This window comes from Aquarana catesbeiana, linkage group LG01 (genome assembly GCF_042186555.1).
Source record: "Aquarana catesbeiana isolate 2022-GZ linkage group LG01, ASM4218655v1, whole genome shotgun sequence".
Classification (NCBI taxonomy): Eukaryota; Metazoa; Chordata; class Amphibia; order Anura; family Ranidae; genus Aquarana; species Aquarana catesbeiana.
Window position 1 is genome coordinate 109,037,675 of NC_133324.1, and position 18,449 is coordinate 109,056,123.

General features: G+C 41.3%; 1 protein-coding gene across 2 annotated transcripts in view; it reads right to left on the reverse strand.

Annotated features, from left to right (window-relative positions):
• Positions 1-18,449, reverse strand: part of PLPP1 (phospholipid phosphatase 1) — a 135,214-nt gene that overhangs the window by 65,983 nt on the left and 50,782 nt on the right. The window contains exon 2 of one of the 2 annotated variants that reach the window (XM_073622804.1): positions 11,296-11,447. The exons of the other annotated variant lie outside the window; for it this stretch is intronic. Coding sequence (XP_073478905.1) covers positions 11,296-11,447 — 152 coding nt within the window. The remainder of the gene's footprint in view (positions 1-11,295; positions 11,448-18,449) is intronic. 2 annotated transcript variants of the gene reach the window in all.

The following is an 18,449-nucleotide window of genomic DNA, read 5'->3' on the forward strand; positions in this document are numbered from 1 at the left end:
CAAGTACAGAATCACAGTAGATATAAAATAATATGCAAAGTGGTTGGAGGGAAGCTTCAGAATGGTAAAGATGTTTTTATTACAAATTATGTGAGAAGACTGCAGTTCCTCTTTATGAGATTTCTCCTCACCTTCTGTTCTGGTGACAGCTGTCACCAAAAATGAAGGCAAAATGAATGAGACCCAGAAAGCAAAAAAAAAAAAAAAACCTGACAGAGGGTTTAACCCTTTCCCACACTATCCAAAGCTTTTGGAAATGAATACAGCTTTAGTAAACTTAAAATGGCAGCTAACATTAAACTACAGGCTACACAGCAAAATGAAATGGTGTCATGGCAGACATTGCCAAGGTAGTAGCTGCTATTGGGTTAATGGCACATAAAGAGTCCAGCTCAGGCCCTGATTTCGGCATGCTCATCTGCATTCCCCTCTCTGCACAAGGAAACATTAGAATTGCATGTTTCATACCCATTGTAAATCTAGGATACGGATCCTTCTAAATAAGGCTTTTACACTCTGAAGTCTCAAATGACATGAAACACCCTCCATGCTCCCATCAGCTGGAGACAACGATATAGTCCGCCTAGGTCACATGAAGGGCTTGGGATCAGTTATTACTAAAAATAAAATGTATTTTGGTAATGCTGACATATTCCCTACTGATTCTCGTGAAAGCTACATTTCTGATAAGTAATCCTTTAATGCACTTATACTATCTCATCTGTTCTAATATTAGAGCAGAACTAAAAACTCTGCATTCCACAGGCTGATAAACTCAGAACCCCACAGCAAATGACAGAATCATTAACAAATGCTCAATTCATGAAGATTTACTGTAGATGTTTACTGTGTACAAGACCATCCGCACCATCCTAAAGCTGTGAGCAGAAAGATCATTGTGAGAATGGAGAACCTATGCCAAAGAGGGCCTGGCATCATACCCACAGGGAACTCTACATATCCCGGCATGGTTAGGATGCCAAGAATACAGGAGAGACCGGACATGTGTAGGTACAGTGACTTGAAAAAGTATTCATACCCCTTGAAATTTTCCACATTTTGTCATGTTGCAACCAAAAACCTAAATGAATTTTATTAGGATGTTATGTGATAGACCAACACAAAGTGGCACATAATTGTGAAGTGAAAGAAAAGCGATAAATGGTTTTCAAAATGTTTTACAAATATGTGAAAAGTGTGGCGTGCATTTGGATTCAGCCCCCCCCCCCCCCCCCCGAGTCAATACTTTGTAGAACCACCTTTTGCTGCAATTACAGCTGCAGGTCTTTTTGGGGATGTCTCTACCAGCTTTGCACATCTAGAGAGTGAAATTTTTACCCATTCTTCTTTGCAAAATAGCTCAAGCTCTGCCAGATTGGATGGAGAGCGTCTGAACAGCAATTCAAGTCTTGCCACAGATTCTCAATTGGATTTAGGTCTGGACTTTGGCTGGGACATTCTAACACATGAATATTCTTTGATCCAAACCAATACATTGTAGCACTGGCTGTAGGTTTAGGGTCGTTGCAGCTAAAATGTCAACCTCCGCCCTAGTCTCAAGTCTTTTGCAGCCTCTAACAGGTTTTCTTCTAAGATTGCCCTGTATTTTCCCTAAACCAAAAAGTTCAATTTTGGTCTCATATGACCAGAGCACTTTCTTCCACATGTTTGCTGTGTCCCCCACATGGCTTCTCACAAACTGCAAAACAGGACTTCTTATGGCTTTCTTTCAACAATGCCTTTCTTCTTGCCACTTTTCCATAAAGGTCAGATTTGTTGAGTGCACGGTTAATAGTTGTCCTGTGGACAGATTCTCCCACCTGAGCTGTGGATCTCTGCAGCTCTTCCAGAGATACCATGGGCCTCTTGGCTGCTTCTCAGATTGCTCTCCTTGACTGGCCTGTCAGTTTAGGTGGACGGACATGTCTTGGTAGGTTTGCAGTTGTGCCATACTCTTTGAGTCTTTGATGGATTGAACAGTGCTCTGTGAAATGTTCAAAGCTTGGAATATTTTTATTTATTTTTTTTTTTATAACCTAACCCTGCTTTAAACTTCTCCAAAACATTATATGACTTGTCTGGTGTGTTCACTAAGGTTCTCCAACAAACCTCTGAGGGCTTCACAGAACAGCTGCAATTTATACTGAGATTAAATTACACACAGGTGGATTAATTAAGAGACTTCTGAGGGCAATTGGTTCCACTAGATTTTAGTTAGGGGGTATCAGAGTAAAGGGGGCTTAATACAAATGCACGCCACTCTTCAGATATTTGTAAAAAAAATTTTGAAAAAACATTTATCAATTTTCCTTCAATTCACAATTATGAGCCACTTTGTCCATCACATAAAATCCCAATAAAATACATTTACATTTTTGGTTGTAAAAAGGACAAAGTGTGGATAATTTCCAGGGGTGTGAATACTTTTTCAAAGGCACTGTATGTGTCATCAGCAGAAGTAATTAAAGTATTTGTAAAAAAAAAACAAAAAACAAACAGACAGTTTTGAGAACTTGGATACTATCTAAGAATATCAATGGGGAGTTTAGTTCCACTTTAATGTATGGAATTTCTAATTTGAATAGTGCTGTGCATAGTGAGACAGATCATCGGGATCATCTTTTTACATGACCAGATATTTTTTTTTACCTGTGTAGCCTAATTTCATTGTTCAGCTTGTGTGTGCCAACAAGGCATAAATATTGAGAGGACAAATATACATTTAAATAAATCTAACTGATCCACTCCTGATGACCTCTACACCTCCTTTTAACTTAGTTCAGCAATGGACTCAGTACATGAGCCTCAGCCTACTCTCATTGGTTCTCCAGTCTTTTTAGCCAGCATGGTTTCACTGTATTAACGATGTGTGGTCTATTCTCTATAGGCACTAATAGAGAATTTGTACCCCTGCAGATTTGAGACCCAATTGGCTGGAAAGAAGACTAGAATGCCACCTGACATAGAATTCATCTTGTAGATTGGGTCTCCTATTAATTTATGATAGTTTGCATAGGAGGGAAGAGGGAATTGATTACAATTAAGTTATTAAAATGTATAGTTATGCTTTATATTCTGTAGAATTGTAGGAGCTCAAATCCATTCATAATGAATTTCATGACTTATGATGGAGTGGTGAACTAAAAAGGTGTTTCAATTCAAGGGCTCAATCACGTGGAGCAGCCTCATTCTTCTGGCGAGGTTGTCCACCATCGAGACACATCATGAACAGCCCCTATAGGAATTAATAAAGCTTTTTTTTTGCATGTACAGAAGAAAAAAAAGTTGCTTGGATGGGAGATCTTGTTGTGGTGGCTGTGCAGACTTCCAGTAGGACTCTTTAAAGTGGTAGTAAAATCATTATATTTAAAAATCGGCTGACAGGCAGGGAATTATAACAGATCTAGTGGTCTCTTCTATCAAAAATGTCCCCCCTGCCTGTCAGCGGGTAATATCATCTGAGCCGCACATGTGCAGCTCAAATCACATTTACGGCCTGCTCTGTGTGCCACGGCAATGTCACGCCCATGTGCATGCGCAGGAGTGTTGTCACTGCAGCCCGGCCATTCAAGCAGCCAAAGATACGAAACCAAGAAAGGAACGGCGAGTGAAGAAAGAAACGCCAGGGAAGCGGTGACAGTGCTGCACCAGAGGGCTCCGTCTGCAAGCAAGTCTATCATAATATACTAGCATGCAGTGCATACTAGTACATTAGGACTTAAACCTGTAGGGTGACCATCTTTTATATTTTTAAATGATGACTTAACTACTGTGCCATGACTATACACAGTAAAATATTTACATATTCTAAAACAAGTAAAAACATTTTAAAGACCTAATAACCTCTGTAGCTATATGCATTGTGGAGAAATGAATCTTCAAATTTCACAAGAGAGGCAATGAATTTTTTTTTTTTTTTTTTTTTTTTTTTTTTTTTTTTTTTTTTTTTTACACAATGAGAGTGGATCTTGGCACCATTAAGGAAAACACATCGAAGGTGTTCCTAACTAAGTCTCTCAAGCAGGCTACTTTTTGAAACCTTGGGTCTCACCGAAGTTTGCAATGGCAACACGCATACAGAGCTTAAAATAAAATAAATAAATAAAACACTGCTGTTACAGGCCTTGACAGCCTTTAAAAGTACCTCTATGTAAGCCTACGTGTCCATGCGCACATCGGAGTTTACAGACATATTAAAAAAGAGGCAAATAACTATAGAAAGATGCCAAGCTGAATGACTAAATGAACAAAACCAAAAAAAAGTGGAAGAAAAAAGCAGCAGCTCAAAGTGAGATACACACCCTAGTAACAAAAATAATAAGGAGCCATGCTAAAAATAAATGCATGAATATGTACACGGTACTTAAACCTATAAACACACTCTGCATATGAACTCAAATATAGATTGTGCATAAACAGCCCATTAACACAAGTGCCAGTAACTGGATCGATTGAACAGATAAACAGTCCCAAAACACCACAACAAACGTGTGCACCTCCACCACATAAAGTGCGTGCTTACCGGAAGGCAAGCTAATCGTGCTTGTGGCTATCAACCCAGCCAGGGCCTTTATCCTGGGGATAGTGGGATACCAGCTCGCAGAGGGTTTCTTTAGGTGATTAGGCAGGACACGCACCAGGAACCAAGGCAACTCGATTGTCCAACGGTTATAGGTATGAACCAGGCAAGTATACCCAAAAATTAGCAAAGCTCACCATAGTGTAAATCAGAAACACATAGAATTTATTAAGGTTTAAAGGTTGCACTTACATATGGAGCATAAAAAAAAGCAGCATCAAAATAAAAAGCCGGCCGACTAACGAACACCCATCCTGACGAAACCGCCACACAATGACGTCAGCACGCCACTCCTCCCGACGCGTGTTTCGTCACAAGCTGTTTGCCCAGGGCATGGGTGACGCACTGACTCATCGCGATATATGGTGCACAGGAAGAACCACGCCTCGTTCTGAGTCTCAGGCAGCAGATCACTATCCTCCATAACAGAGTCTGGCAAACTAACCCATACACCAACCTATCATTCATTATAAAAGAGAAAGGCTTACTAAATATAGACCATTAAAAAATATCTTTCAGGATAATTTTAAACCCACGAATCCTGCCCAACTCATATTAAGGGGATGAAAAACCATCCTTATTTAATCCTTAACGGTCAATTCTCCAATTAAACCTTATTTAGTGTTTTTTTGGCAGTTATATAAACAGAATGTCATGCTCTTAGACAGTATCATTTTTTAATCAAAAAAAAAAAAAAAGGTTCTAACCAAAAAAGGCACACAAATATTGCATTGAGGCAAGTTAAATCAAAAATCTTCATTCAGACTCCAAACTCCAAAAGTATTAACCAGGGCTTGGACCTAGGGGCGGAAGAACTAGACTCAACACTGACCCCTAGTGTGTAGAAAATAAACTTGAAAAATAATTTGTGAAAATTTGGAATGGGTTCCTAACAACCTTTCCATATTCAATAATATTAGATATATTAAACCTACTGACTTAAAAACATATAACCACCTATTCACTATTAATATTAGGAGCCAATGCTTAGAAAATAAAATAAAAATAAATATCCAAAGCCCCTAATATAGTTAGATTAGGACAGGGAAAGACTACAAAAGACACTTGCGACTTGTGGACCACGCCAACATCTCTCATATGGCACATACCAGGTCTTTAATATTGGAAGTCAGCGCCAACAGACTCATTCCCATAAAAAAAGCACAGAACTTTAAAAAGTGTTGGTGATCTAGTGCCCCAATGTAGTTGTTCCTACAAGAACTATCCTTCCTGGGTTCACCTATCAGGAAGAAGGATAGGCTAGGAGGTAAAATTGTCCTCATTATCACCCTAATAGACGCCGCCACCCACGACTCGCATAGAGTTCACAAAACTATAAATCATCTTAAGAATTAACAATAAAGGCATTTAAATATACATTCACATTCAACCCAAAAGGAACATAGCACTTAATCCTATGGATCCACAACATTTCAAATCTGGATATTTCCCTCACCAGAGAGCTCCCCCTCCAGTGTGGGCGATATTATCTATTCCCAAAAAAAAAAAAAAAAAAGTTCCAAAGGGGTCCCTATTATAGACCATCGGGTAATGCTTCAAAAAACATTTTCTGATGTTGGTAAAGTGTTTGTTCAATCTAACCTGGATGGGGCGCTTAGTCCTGCTCACATATTGAAGCCAACACTGGCACTGGAGTAGGTACACAACCCCCTCCGTTGAACATGTAATGAAAGGCTTTATCTCAAATTCCATAGAAATGCTAGTAGAGTTGCTGGAATATGCAGCCTCACATAATTACTTCTGGTTTGACAATCACTTCTTCCTTCAGAATAGGGGGATTTACTATGGGGGCCAAATATGACCGCAGTTTGGCCAACCTTTTTTATGGCCCTGTGGGAGGAGGATGTCTCAGGTGGTATTGTGGGCAAGAACTATAGAGGACATCCTCCTATGGGATGGCAGTCTATCTAATTTGGATCGCTTCGTGGGATACTTGAACAATAAAAACAGGGGTATTGTTCTGAACCACTAGGCTAGCCAAACTGAGATTCATTTCTTGGACCTTAAGATCTCAGTGGGGGTAGATGAATTCACCACCTCCACCTTGTTGAAAACCGACAGGAATTCTTATATTCCTGTCGATAGTTTTCGCTATGGCCCAGTGGCTCAGATCAGTCCCCAAGAGCCAATATATGCGGCTCGAAACTGTACAAACATGGAAGAATTTTCAGTGCAGGCTGATATACTTAAAGCGGAGTTCCACACAAAAATGGAACTTCCGCTTTTCGGAACCCTCCCCCCCTCCGGTGTCACATTTGGCACCTTTCAGGGGGGAGGGGGGTGCAGATACCTGGTATTTGCACCCACTTCCGGCATAGACTCCCATGGGAGTCTACGCCTCTTCCCGTCCCCACTGCGCTGTCTCCTGGGAAACACACAGCTCCCAGGAGAGAGCGGGGACCACTTGGGACGCACAGCGCGACTCGCGCATGCGCAGTAGGGAACCGGGAAGTGAAGCCGCAACGCTTCACTTCCTGATTCCCTCACCTAGGATGGCGGCGGCAGCTGCCGAGAACCGAGCGGGTTCTCGGCGTCGCCTGCCAACATCGCTGGACCCTGGGACAGGTAAGTGGCCATGTATTAAAAGTCAGCAGCTGCAGTATTTGTAGCTGCTGGCTTTTAATATTTTTTTTTTTGGCGGTGTGGGTGGACCCCCGCTTTAACAGGAGGTTTGTGGAGAAGGGCTATTCTAGTGACTCCTTAAAAAACACCTTTGATGAAGTTGCAATTATGGATAGGAAAGAGCTACTCAGGGAGAAACCCCCACAGGAGGGGAGAATGTCTACCTCAGTTGCTCCCTTCATCACAACCTATTCTGTACAACACATGAATGTAAAGAAAATGATGAGAAGGCATTGGACATTTTGAGGAAGATCGGATATTAAACACCGTTCTGCCTGATAAGCCCCAAGTTATTTATGGGGGGCTCCATTCCTAAGAGAGAGAGTGGCTCCTAACATCTTCAACCCCGCCCCCCCCCTTCAACACAGAAAGGCTTTTTCCAAAAACTTACAGGTTGTAGGAGATGCTGGGTGTGCTCCCTAAATGGATGCACACATAAAAGATCTCAACGGTTTACTTCTCTCAGCACTTCTATGGAATTCGAGATAAAGCATTTCATTACATGTTCAACAGAGGGGGTTGTGTACCTACTCCAGTGCCCATGTGGGCTCCAATATGTGGACAGCACTAAGTGCCCCATCCAGGTTAGATTGAACAAACACATTACCAACATCAAAAAGGGTTTTTTTGAAGCATTCTGTTTCTTAACATTACCTGATGGTCCATAATAGGGACCCCTTGGGAACAATTTTTTTGGGAATAGATAAATATTGCCCGCACTAGAGGGGGAGCTCTCTGGTGAGGGAAATATCCAGATCTGAAATGTTGTGTATCCATAGGATTTCGTGCTATGTTCCTTTTGGGTTGAATGTGGATGTAGATTTAAATGCCTTTATTGACAATTCGTAGGGCGATTTATAGTTTTGTGAACTCGATGCGAGTTGTGGGTGGCGGTGTCTATTAGAAGGATAATGAGGACAATTTTACCCCTATCCTGCTTCCTGATAGGCGGTGTTGGAGCTGACTCCCAATATTAAAGACCTGGTATATACCATATGAGAGATGTTGGCGTGGTCCACAAGTCGCAAGTGTTTTTTTTAGTCTTTCCCTGGCCTAATCGAACTATATTAGAGGTTTGGAAATTTATTTTTATTCCTATTTTTATTTTCTAAGCATTGGCTCCTAATATTATTAGTGATTAGGTGGTTATATGTTTTTTAGTCAGTAGGTTAAATATATCTAATATTGTTGAATATGGAAAGGTTGTTAGGAACTCATTCCAAATTTTCACAAATTATTTTTCAAGTTTATTTTCTACACACTAGGGTTCAGTGTTCAGTCTAGTTCTTCCGCCTCTAGGTCCAAGCCCTGGTTAATACTCTGAGTTTGGAGTCTAAATGAAGATTTTTGATTAACTTACCTCAATGAAATATTTTTGTGTCTTTTTTGGTTAGAACCTTTTTTTTAATGATTAAATAATGATACTGTCTAAGAGCATGTTATTCTGTTATATAACTGCCAAAAAAAACACTAAATAAGGTTTAATTGGAGAATTGACAGTTAAGGATTAAATGGGGATGGTTTTTCATCCCCTTAATACGAGTTGGGCAAGATTCGTAGGTTTAAAATTATCCTGACAGATTTTTTTTTTTTTTTTAATGGTCTATAATTAGTAAGCCTTTCTCTTTTATAATGAATGATAGGGTGTTGTATGGGTTAGTATTCCAGACTCTGTTATGGAGGATAGTGATCCACCACCTGAGACTCAGAACGAGGCATGGTTCTTCCTGTGCACCATATAGCGCGATGAGTCAGTGCGTTACCCGTGCCCCTGGACGACATCAGCTTGTAACAAATGTGCTTGGGGAGGAGTGGCGTGCTGACGTCATCGTGTGGGAGTCCCAAAAGGACGGGTGCCCGTTAACCGGCCATCATTTTATATTGATGCTACTTTTTTATGCTCCATATGTAAGTGCAACCTTTAAACCTTAATAAATCCCTTGTATTTCTGGTTTACACTATGGTGAACGTTTCTCCTTTTTGGGTATTCTTGCCTGGTTCATACCTATAACCGTTGGACAATCAAGTTGAATTGGTTCCTGGTGTGTGTCCTGCCTAATCACCTAAAGAAACCCTCTGCGAGCTGGTATCCAAATATCCCCAGGATAAAGGCCCTGGCTGGGTTGATAGCCGCAAGCACGATTAGCTTGCCTTCTGGCAAGCACGCACTCTATGTGGTGGAGATGTACACATCTGTTGTGGTGTTTTGGGACTGTTTATCGGTTCAATCGATCCAGTTACCGGCACCTGTGTTAATGGACTATGCACAATCTATATTTGAGTTCATATGCAAAGTGTGTTGTTTATAGGTTTAAGTATCGTGTATATATTCATGCATTCAATTTTTTGCACGGCTCCTTCTTATTATATTAAAAGAGGCGTTTGAGCATTAATGCATTCCAATTGCCAGAATAAATGAATATTCTGACCAATAGAATGCATTAACGCTCAAATGCTAGAAGTGCTTGAATGTGCCAAAACGCGCGTGCAATATGTGGCTTTTAGACAGTTTTTTAGGTAGTTTTTTCCTGCTAGGAGTTCTGGTCAGTTATTTCAACATTCTTTTTTTTTTCCATGTTAAAAAGGTTACAAAAGGCTGTTCTAGGCTGCTTGAAACTAACAGAAACCATCTTTCATCCTTTGTGATCTTTGAGGATCTATAAGAATTAAATTCTTTCATAGTACAAGTAACTAGAGGCCGGTCCTGCTGACCTTTGGCTGAATTTCAATCCATCTATAAACGGCTTTAATCTAGGGGGAGAGGGGTGTTAAATGTACAAGCAGATTTACATATACTAACAAACTGAAGCCAAACTCTAGCTCACAGTACAGTTACAGCAACATTTTCTTTTGAGATAAAAATTATAAAATGTATAAATAAAAGCTGATCATTATAAGCACCCCTCTCAGTAGTAAATGGTTTGTCTCAACACTTGGACTCATACATTTGCAGGAGAGCTTGTTCTGTTGAAAAACAAAAAAGACTTACTCGCCAGATCACTGGGAGAATATAAAAGAAAACAAGCCTAAAAAAGAAAATGATTGCTGCTATCACATTGAAGAATTGGTAGGCTGCGATTTAATAAAATGTTTGATTTTGGGTTTAATACCACTTTAAATGTATTGGGATAGATTGATGTGCTTATTACAAATACAGGGATGCATTTCCATCTTGGTAGCATTGTACAGTAATTTGTGACTAACTGGAAATCTGTACTTGCTGAAAATACATTACAATTACCTTAAAGCATCACATGAGCTTTCAGTTTAAATGATCCAAATAGGTGCATCAAAACAAAAAGTAAAAAACAAAGTCTTACAGTTGTTTTTCCTTTACAAGACAATCAAAGTCTGAGTAGAAAAGCCTGTCCCCTACCAGCATGCTGCAGAAAAGGACCCTCACTCTGTGTGGAAGCAGTGATCCCTCTACATCAGGGGTCTCAAACTGGCGGCCCCCTCTAGCAATTGCAAAACTACAAGTCCCATGAGGCATTGCAAGGCTGACAGTTACAAGCACAACTCCCACAGGCAGAGGCATGATGGGACTTATAGCTTTGCAACAACTGAAGGGCAGCCAGTTTGAGACCCCTGTTCTACATGGATCTGACAGGCCCATGGCTGTAGTCTGAGCTAAAATACTCCCAATCGAGGAGGGGGGGGGGGGGGGAGAGATTTACTGATTGCAGAAATATAGGCTGACAAAACAGGCATCAGACCTCTACAGAGATACCACTGCTTCCCCACAGAGAGTCCTTCTATGCAGCAGTCTATCAGGGGGCAGGCTTCTCTATTTAGAAGGTGGCTGCTTTCCAAATAAGAAAAACAACTGTTTGTACACCTTTTGATGCAACTGGACTCCATTAAACTAAAAGCCATGGTGAAATATACCTTACTGACCCTAATGGAAAAAAAAATCGCAAATACTATTTTGGTAATTTAAATTAACAGTTTAGATTGATGGCCTTATGATACCGTTATTATGTAGAACTGTCCACTGAAAAGAAAAAAAAAAACGGACATTAGTGAAAGAACCCCGAGATTAAAGATAAAAAGAAAGAATGGTTAGCACTTACAATAATAATACTGAGCGGTATCACTATGGCCGCTAACAACTCATAAGAAATTGTGTCTTCTTTGTACGGGTAGCGGATGGAATCATCGTTACAGAAAAATCCACGCTGGAAAGAGCTATGCTTCAAATTGAGAATTGCAAAAGGCAATCCAACTAGCAAAAGGAAGAGAGATATGCGTTAATACTGGCAGGGAGCAATGGTACAACACAATGAACATTGAGGTAATGAGAAAGGATTAGCCGGGCAAGAAGCAGAGAAAGTGGGAAGCAAAAACAGGAAACACTAGAATAAAAGAAGACTGTTTTGGTGCATGCTTCACTTATAGGAGAGAAAGCAAATCCCAGATGGATTTATAAGGCAGATAGAGGAAGGATTACTGTGAACAAATATTACTACATGCGTTCATTAATTCCAATATTTATGAAGGTAATGAATAAACTATAATCATTACAGTGTACCTGACCTGGCCTAGAACATTTAAACTAATTGGTGAATGATAGGCAGACAGGCCTAATTTCAATTTGGCCATCAGTTCAGGCCCTTGATAAAAGCCTGGGCCTAAGATCGAAGCAATTTCACAGGGATCAAATTTAGCACTAAACGCAGGTATTTGCAAGCACTACAAAGTTCTTGTACTTTAGCAAAGTATATCTACAGTTCAGACCAGGGGTCCGAAATCCCAATCAGTTGTGTCAGATGAGTAGATTGTGACCCCCACTGCGCCTGCTGCCACTCAGACTTGGCATCTCACTTTCTCCCTATGGCTGCTCAATTCCACCGGGACGAATCTGCCTACCCACAGAACTCACCCAGCGTCATCTCCTGCAGCCACTAGATGGCAGTGCCTGGAGTGCAACAGGTTAGTCCAGCTAGTGGAAACATGGCAGCGCAACTAAGTCAGGATAAGTAAAGTGAACTTCCTGTAGAAGAATTGTTTTCAATCAGTGTGACGATTAGTGACAGCTATTTGTTAACATTTCTAATAGCTCATGGACAGAGGAAAAATAGCATAACTGTTCTACCAAACACTCCTGGCCCCTGACCTCTGAACTCTGTTATTTACTGTTACGTACTACTGACCTATGAACTCTATGCAACTTAGCCCTGAAACCTACATTACATACTCCCGACCCCCACATTACATACTCCCGACCTCCACATTACATACTCCCGACCTCCACATTACATACTCCCGACCCCCACATTACATACTCCCGACCCCCACATTACATACTCCCGACCCCCACATTACATACTCCCGACCCCCACATTGCATACTCCCGACCTCCACATTACATACTCCCGACCTCCACATTACATACTCCCGTCCCCTGCACTCAGTGCTGCACACTACTGACTTTGGTCAGTTTTTGGTTTCCAGCAATGTTCTTTTAATTGCACAGAAAGCAACACATTTTCAGGAAGTGCATTTCTGGCATGCATGGAAATTACATCATCCTGGGCCAGCCAATCAAGATGGCTGAAGACACCAAACCCAGGAGGATCCGGCAAACATGACAGTGGTGGAAATGGACCATCACTGAAGGGATAGCACTGGCAGCTAAGTCAGCAATATAGTGCATACTTGCATATTATGAAATAAGCCCATCCACAACAACGTGGACCTTAGTTTAGCTTTAAATCTTTCCAAGGAAAACATAACAATACAATTTTACAATGGAGGCAAAAGGGAGATGCAGGCACATGTCTATCTTCAAATGACAACAGGAAGTAAGAGGAAATTCCAGTTGTTATCTTATGTTCTGGTGACACCTGTGAAATTTTAGTTTTCACATTACTCTCTAGCTAGCAATGATCATCAGGACAAATATAGACTGTGACTCTCCCTGGCAAAGACACATCAACCCTTCATTACTCTTTAGATACTATAATGAGTAGGCAAGGCTCTGTTGACACCATATAGCTGCGATGTAGGCTTTTTTTTTGCGTGTTCCCGCACGGAGCAGCCCGCTAATTTTAATGGCCTTCCCTACGCACGAGTCCTTGACTCTTTAAAAACGACACCGCACCAAAATGCATGGTACTTTGTTACCATTATTTTAGGCACGTATGAATCCGCCCATTAGCAAAATGCGTGGGATGCCAATAAGAATTAATGGCACTGCTGTGAATCTGCTAAAGGGCTGTCCCTTTTGTGTGTTGCAGGAAAGCACATGATTTTGCACACGTTCCAGCAATGCACAAGTGTCAACATAACCCAACAACAAATTTATCTTTATTGCTCCCTTTTGATTTGTTAACAATACAAGTCCATTCCTGACTCTGCTGACTGTTATTCTTCATTGTTCCCAGCTCCCTTTGTGAATGACGGTACACATTTCACTTATGTTATAAAGAGGGGGGGGGGGGGGGTCTGTAGTCCACATAGACAGCTAGGCACAACAACTTCCCTACACCTCGGTTCCTCCATAAATACAATACAGTCAGTGAGTAAGATAGTCACCCTAGGCCTGGAGTTATGTTACTGGCAGGATCACCAGGTGAAAATAAAAATCGAAAAAAAAAGAGCTAATGCAGCCAACACATCTGAGGACTGAAGCCACAAGATTTTACATTTTTGTTCTTGGATTTAGACACTCTTTACATTGAATTCCTTTATTAGAGGATGAAGACATTAAGGGTTTCTGTACATGGAAGTCAAAAGCCTAAAAAACCACCCAGTCAAGACCCAATGCTTTCAAGAGCATTCAGAAAACAAAAAGATTGATTGTAAAGCTACACTTTATATGTTTGCTATACACCTATCTGCATAGGTGTTTAATCAGTACTATTTACTTGTATATTTTGTTTGGTTTTCACAATGTAATTGTACCACACTTCATACACGGACATCTTTACATTGGCAAACGCCACACAAATATTAAATACCAAACATGTAATACTCAGGATGCCTGAATACAGATAAATATAAAGAGATAAAATATGTAGACTGCCTTCACCAAGCTTTCCAATGGAAAATTTGCTTTGGGCGTTGCAGCTGTGCTTTTCCTTCATAAAACAGAAACCTTTGCTACTTTGTAATCCCCAAGGACCAAGGCTGAAAACAATTCACTAGAGGATTACAGAGAGAGGATCATTGTAATTTGAAAGGCTTATTAGGATTCCAAACCGGGAGAACCTTAGACCTGGGGGCAAAACACAACCAACTGGCATGGTAGGGACATATTTTTGTGAGCAAAAAAAAAAAAAAGTGCCATGCAAAGTGTGCCACGGTGTCAAAGTAAATTGGTTGGCAGTAGGGTGAAAGGTTGAGGTTTCTAAAAGACGTTGGTTTATTCAACCCCCCTTTTTCTAATTTTTCAGGATCAGTTTGCCTTGCAGCTCTGAGTATTTGTTCACATGATATCTCAAATCCACAAAATAAGTCCATGCGGAGAGACCATCCTTTATTTGAATCAAAGACATGAGAAGGAAGTTGGTAACTACAGAATGTAAATGTCCCCCTGCCCCTAGCCCAGTCCTCCTCTACTCCCAACTTAACCAGATATAGAATGGGGGAAAAGAAGCTTGATGTTAATCCCTTATTTTATTTTTTATTTATATATATATATATATATATATATATATATATATATATATATATATATATATATATATATATATATATATATATATATATATATATATATATATATATATATATATATATTTATTTTTTTAAACCAGATAAATCATCTTTTTAATACAACATACTGGACTACAGACAGGAAAGAACAATAGGCAACAAGAACCACTATTCTTTTAAACTCTTGTGAATGTGAGGACTTTAAAGCTCCATTTCTCACCAACACATGGCCGATTAGAGAGCCATTAACATTTGCAAGTAATAAATGGCTCGGCACCAGAGAGTCCAAAGGTTCTCGATGGGGATCGTGTGATGGTCTAAGAAATGTCAACGGCAAACTTTAATTAATAACCACATACGCCTCGAGAGGAGAAGGTCACACGCCCATCCTATTATTAGCTCCCTCCGAAATCCATCCTGCCTCTCTCATAGAAGGGTGTAGCAGAGGAGACTTCACACGCTAAACCAACAACTACAAACATCGCAACTTAAAAAAGGTCAGGTTAAGCCCATGGAGAAAAGATAGAAAAGAAAAGAAAAATTGCACTTAATCATAAAATGGGGAACAAAAACACACAATGCCATGAGAATATGACCACCCAATTAGATACATTCCCTTTTTTTAGTGTGTGTGTTTTATTTCAAGTCCAATTATAGGCAAAACATAAACATTTACATTTGATTACAATTGGGAAGTGTTAATGCTCCGTTCGCACCTAGGCGATCTGACTCCACGATTCTGCCCACGATTTCACAATCGCAGCAAAACACGGGATGCTTTTGCGATACCATTATTTCTCAATGGCACCCCAAACGCGGTGCGATTTTGCCGAGATTGTCGAGCGATAATATGCGCTACAATTGCGGCAAAAGTCGCAATGTCGAATGTTCCAGACTCTGTGCCAAGATTTGGTACATGAGCTTTTTGGAGCGCTGATGATTGGTGCCACTCCACTAACACAAAAAAAGCTATTAAAAAAATAAAGAAATAAATAAATGAGCTGCAGCAGCTGTCGCTGCGCTACACTCAGGTGTGAATGGAGCCCAATACGTCTGTCCAGTTTCTATTTCTTTAGAGAGATTTTACTTCACTTCCCATTTCTGTGACAGGACAGCAAATGATAGGAGAGGTTGTCATAGGGAATAAAAAAAAAAAAAAAACACAGACCGTAATAACCTGACAGGCATTCTAATCCTCCCCCATTTTCCTGCATTGTCTCCACTGGAGAGACTTCCTATCATTGCTTATTCCCATAGAAAGTTAAGATGGCCACAGATGGATCGAATCTCAACCGGTTCAGCAGGGACCAGCCGAGATTTGATCCATCTATGTACAGGCTGGTTGTACTGAAGTCGATCAACTTCAGTATAACCAGCCTCTCTGATTTCTGATCATAGCCGACAGCAAGGACTATTGTGTTCTGCTGGCAGGGAAGGCTCCTCACGCTCTCTGCCGGCAGGAAGGATTCTGCCATCAACATAGTTATCGATCAAGCAATTTCCTTTACGTCCAGCAGTGGTGGGAGGTTAGAAAATTGCGTAATCTAGGGGTTACTTTAGGGACCACAAAAAAAAAAAAAAAAAAAAAAAAAACCCCACACACCACACCTTATATGATTTCTAACCCCTCCTTGCCAAGACTTGGTTCACACCTACAGGTGTGACCAAGTACAGGCGCGTTCCCACATAGAAGTCGGCGTCGCTACCAGGTCTTGTGCCGCGTAGCTTCCTCACTGCACCCCAACCACTGGGGGGACTCACTTGGCACTGCTGGCTTTCTCAGTATTTTGTTTTCAATGAATACAAGGCATACTGATTGGATGAGGTGGAGATTGTGATGTCACCATCCCTCAACCAGAAAATGCCTTTGGCTCTTTTACAAAAATACAAGGCACAGAGCAAGTGACCCCCTGGTGATCATTGTGCACAAAGGCAGCCACCTGGCACAGGAACGGAAGATTGCGATGATCAATGTAGTAGCACCAAATACTAAAGTGATTGTCAGCTTCCACAGAGACCCCTCGGGTATGAGATACACTATATTACCAACAGTATTGGGACACCTGCCTTTAAACACACATGAACTTTAATGGCATCCCAGTCTTAGTCCGTAGGGTTCAATATTGAGTTGGCCCACCCTTTGCAGCTATAACAGCTTCAACTCTTCTGGGAAGGCCGTCCACAAGGTTTAGGAGTGTGTCTTTGGGAAAGTTTGACCATTCTTCCAGAAGAGCATTTGTGAGGTCAGGCACTGATGTTGGATGAGAAGGCCTGGCTTGCAGTCTCCACTTGAATTCATCCCAAAGTGTTCTATTGGGTTGAGGTCAGGACTCTGTGCAGGCCATTCAAGTTCCTCCACCCCAAACTAGCTCATTTATGGCTTTATAGACTTTGTTTGTGCACTGGTTCGCAGTCATGTTGGAACAGGAAGGGGCCATCCCACACACTGTTCCCACAAAGTTGGGATCATGAAATTGTGCAAAATGTCTTGGTATGCTGACGCCTTAAGAGTTCCCTTCGCTGGAACTAAGGGGCCAAACCCAACTCCTGAAAAACCAACCCCACACCATAATCCCCCCTCCACCAAATGATTTGGACCAGTGCACAAAGCAAGGTCTATAAAGACATGGTTAATGCGGAGTTCCACACAAAAATGGAACTTCCGCTTTTCGGAACCCCCCCCCCCCTCCGGTGTCACATTTTGCACCTTTCAGGGGGGAGGGGGGTGCAGATACCTGTCTAAGACAGGTATTTGCACCCACTTCCGGCATAGACTCCCACGGGAGTCTATGCCTCTTCCTGTCCCTCCGCGCTGTCTCCTGGGAAACACACAGCTCCCAGGAGAGAGCGGGGACCACTTGGGACGCTCATCGCGACTCGCGCATGCGCAGTAGGGAACCGGGAAGTGAAGCCGCAAGGCTTCACTTCCCAATTCCCTCACCTAGGATGGCGGCGGCAGCTGCCGAGAACCGAGCGGGTTCTCGGCGTCGCCTGCCGACATCGCTGGACCCTGGGACAGGTAAGTGGCCATGTATTAAAAGTCAGCAGCTGCAGTATTTGTAGCTGCTGGCTTTTAATATTTCTTTTTTTAGCTGATGTAGGTGGACCCCTGCTTTAAGCAAGTTTGGGGTGGAGGAACTTGACTGGCCTGCACAGAGTCCTGACCTCAACCTGATAGAACACCTTTGGGATGATATAGATTGGAGACTGCAAGCCAGGCCTTGCCTGACAGAATTCATAAATCAGTGACTTGACTTTTCTCTTCTGCAGTTAAGCAATATTTTTATACATATTTTTCTTTTGTTATATTCAGTTCATTTACGGTGTGGAATATTTACATTGGAAAAAAAAAAAAAATATTCCAGTGTTCCTGTGAATTTCCTCCCACACAAGACAAGCTGGTAGGTCAATTGGCTCCGGTGTAAATTGGCGCTAGTACGTGTACAAATTGGCGAATACACAGTTTATCACATTCTGCATGCCAGTCCCAAGTCGAGCAATTGGGGAGGGTTAGAGAAGACCTGGCGACCTACCGAGCAAAATGTTGTCAAGGAAAAGAATCTATGGA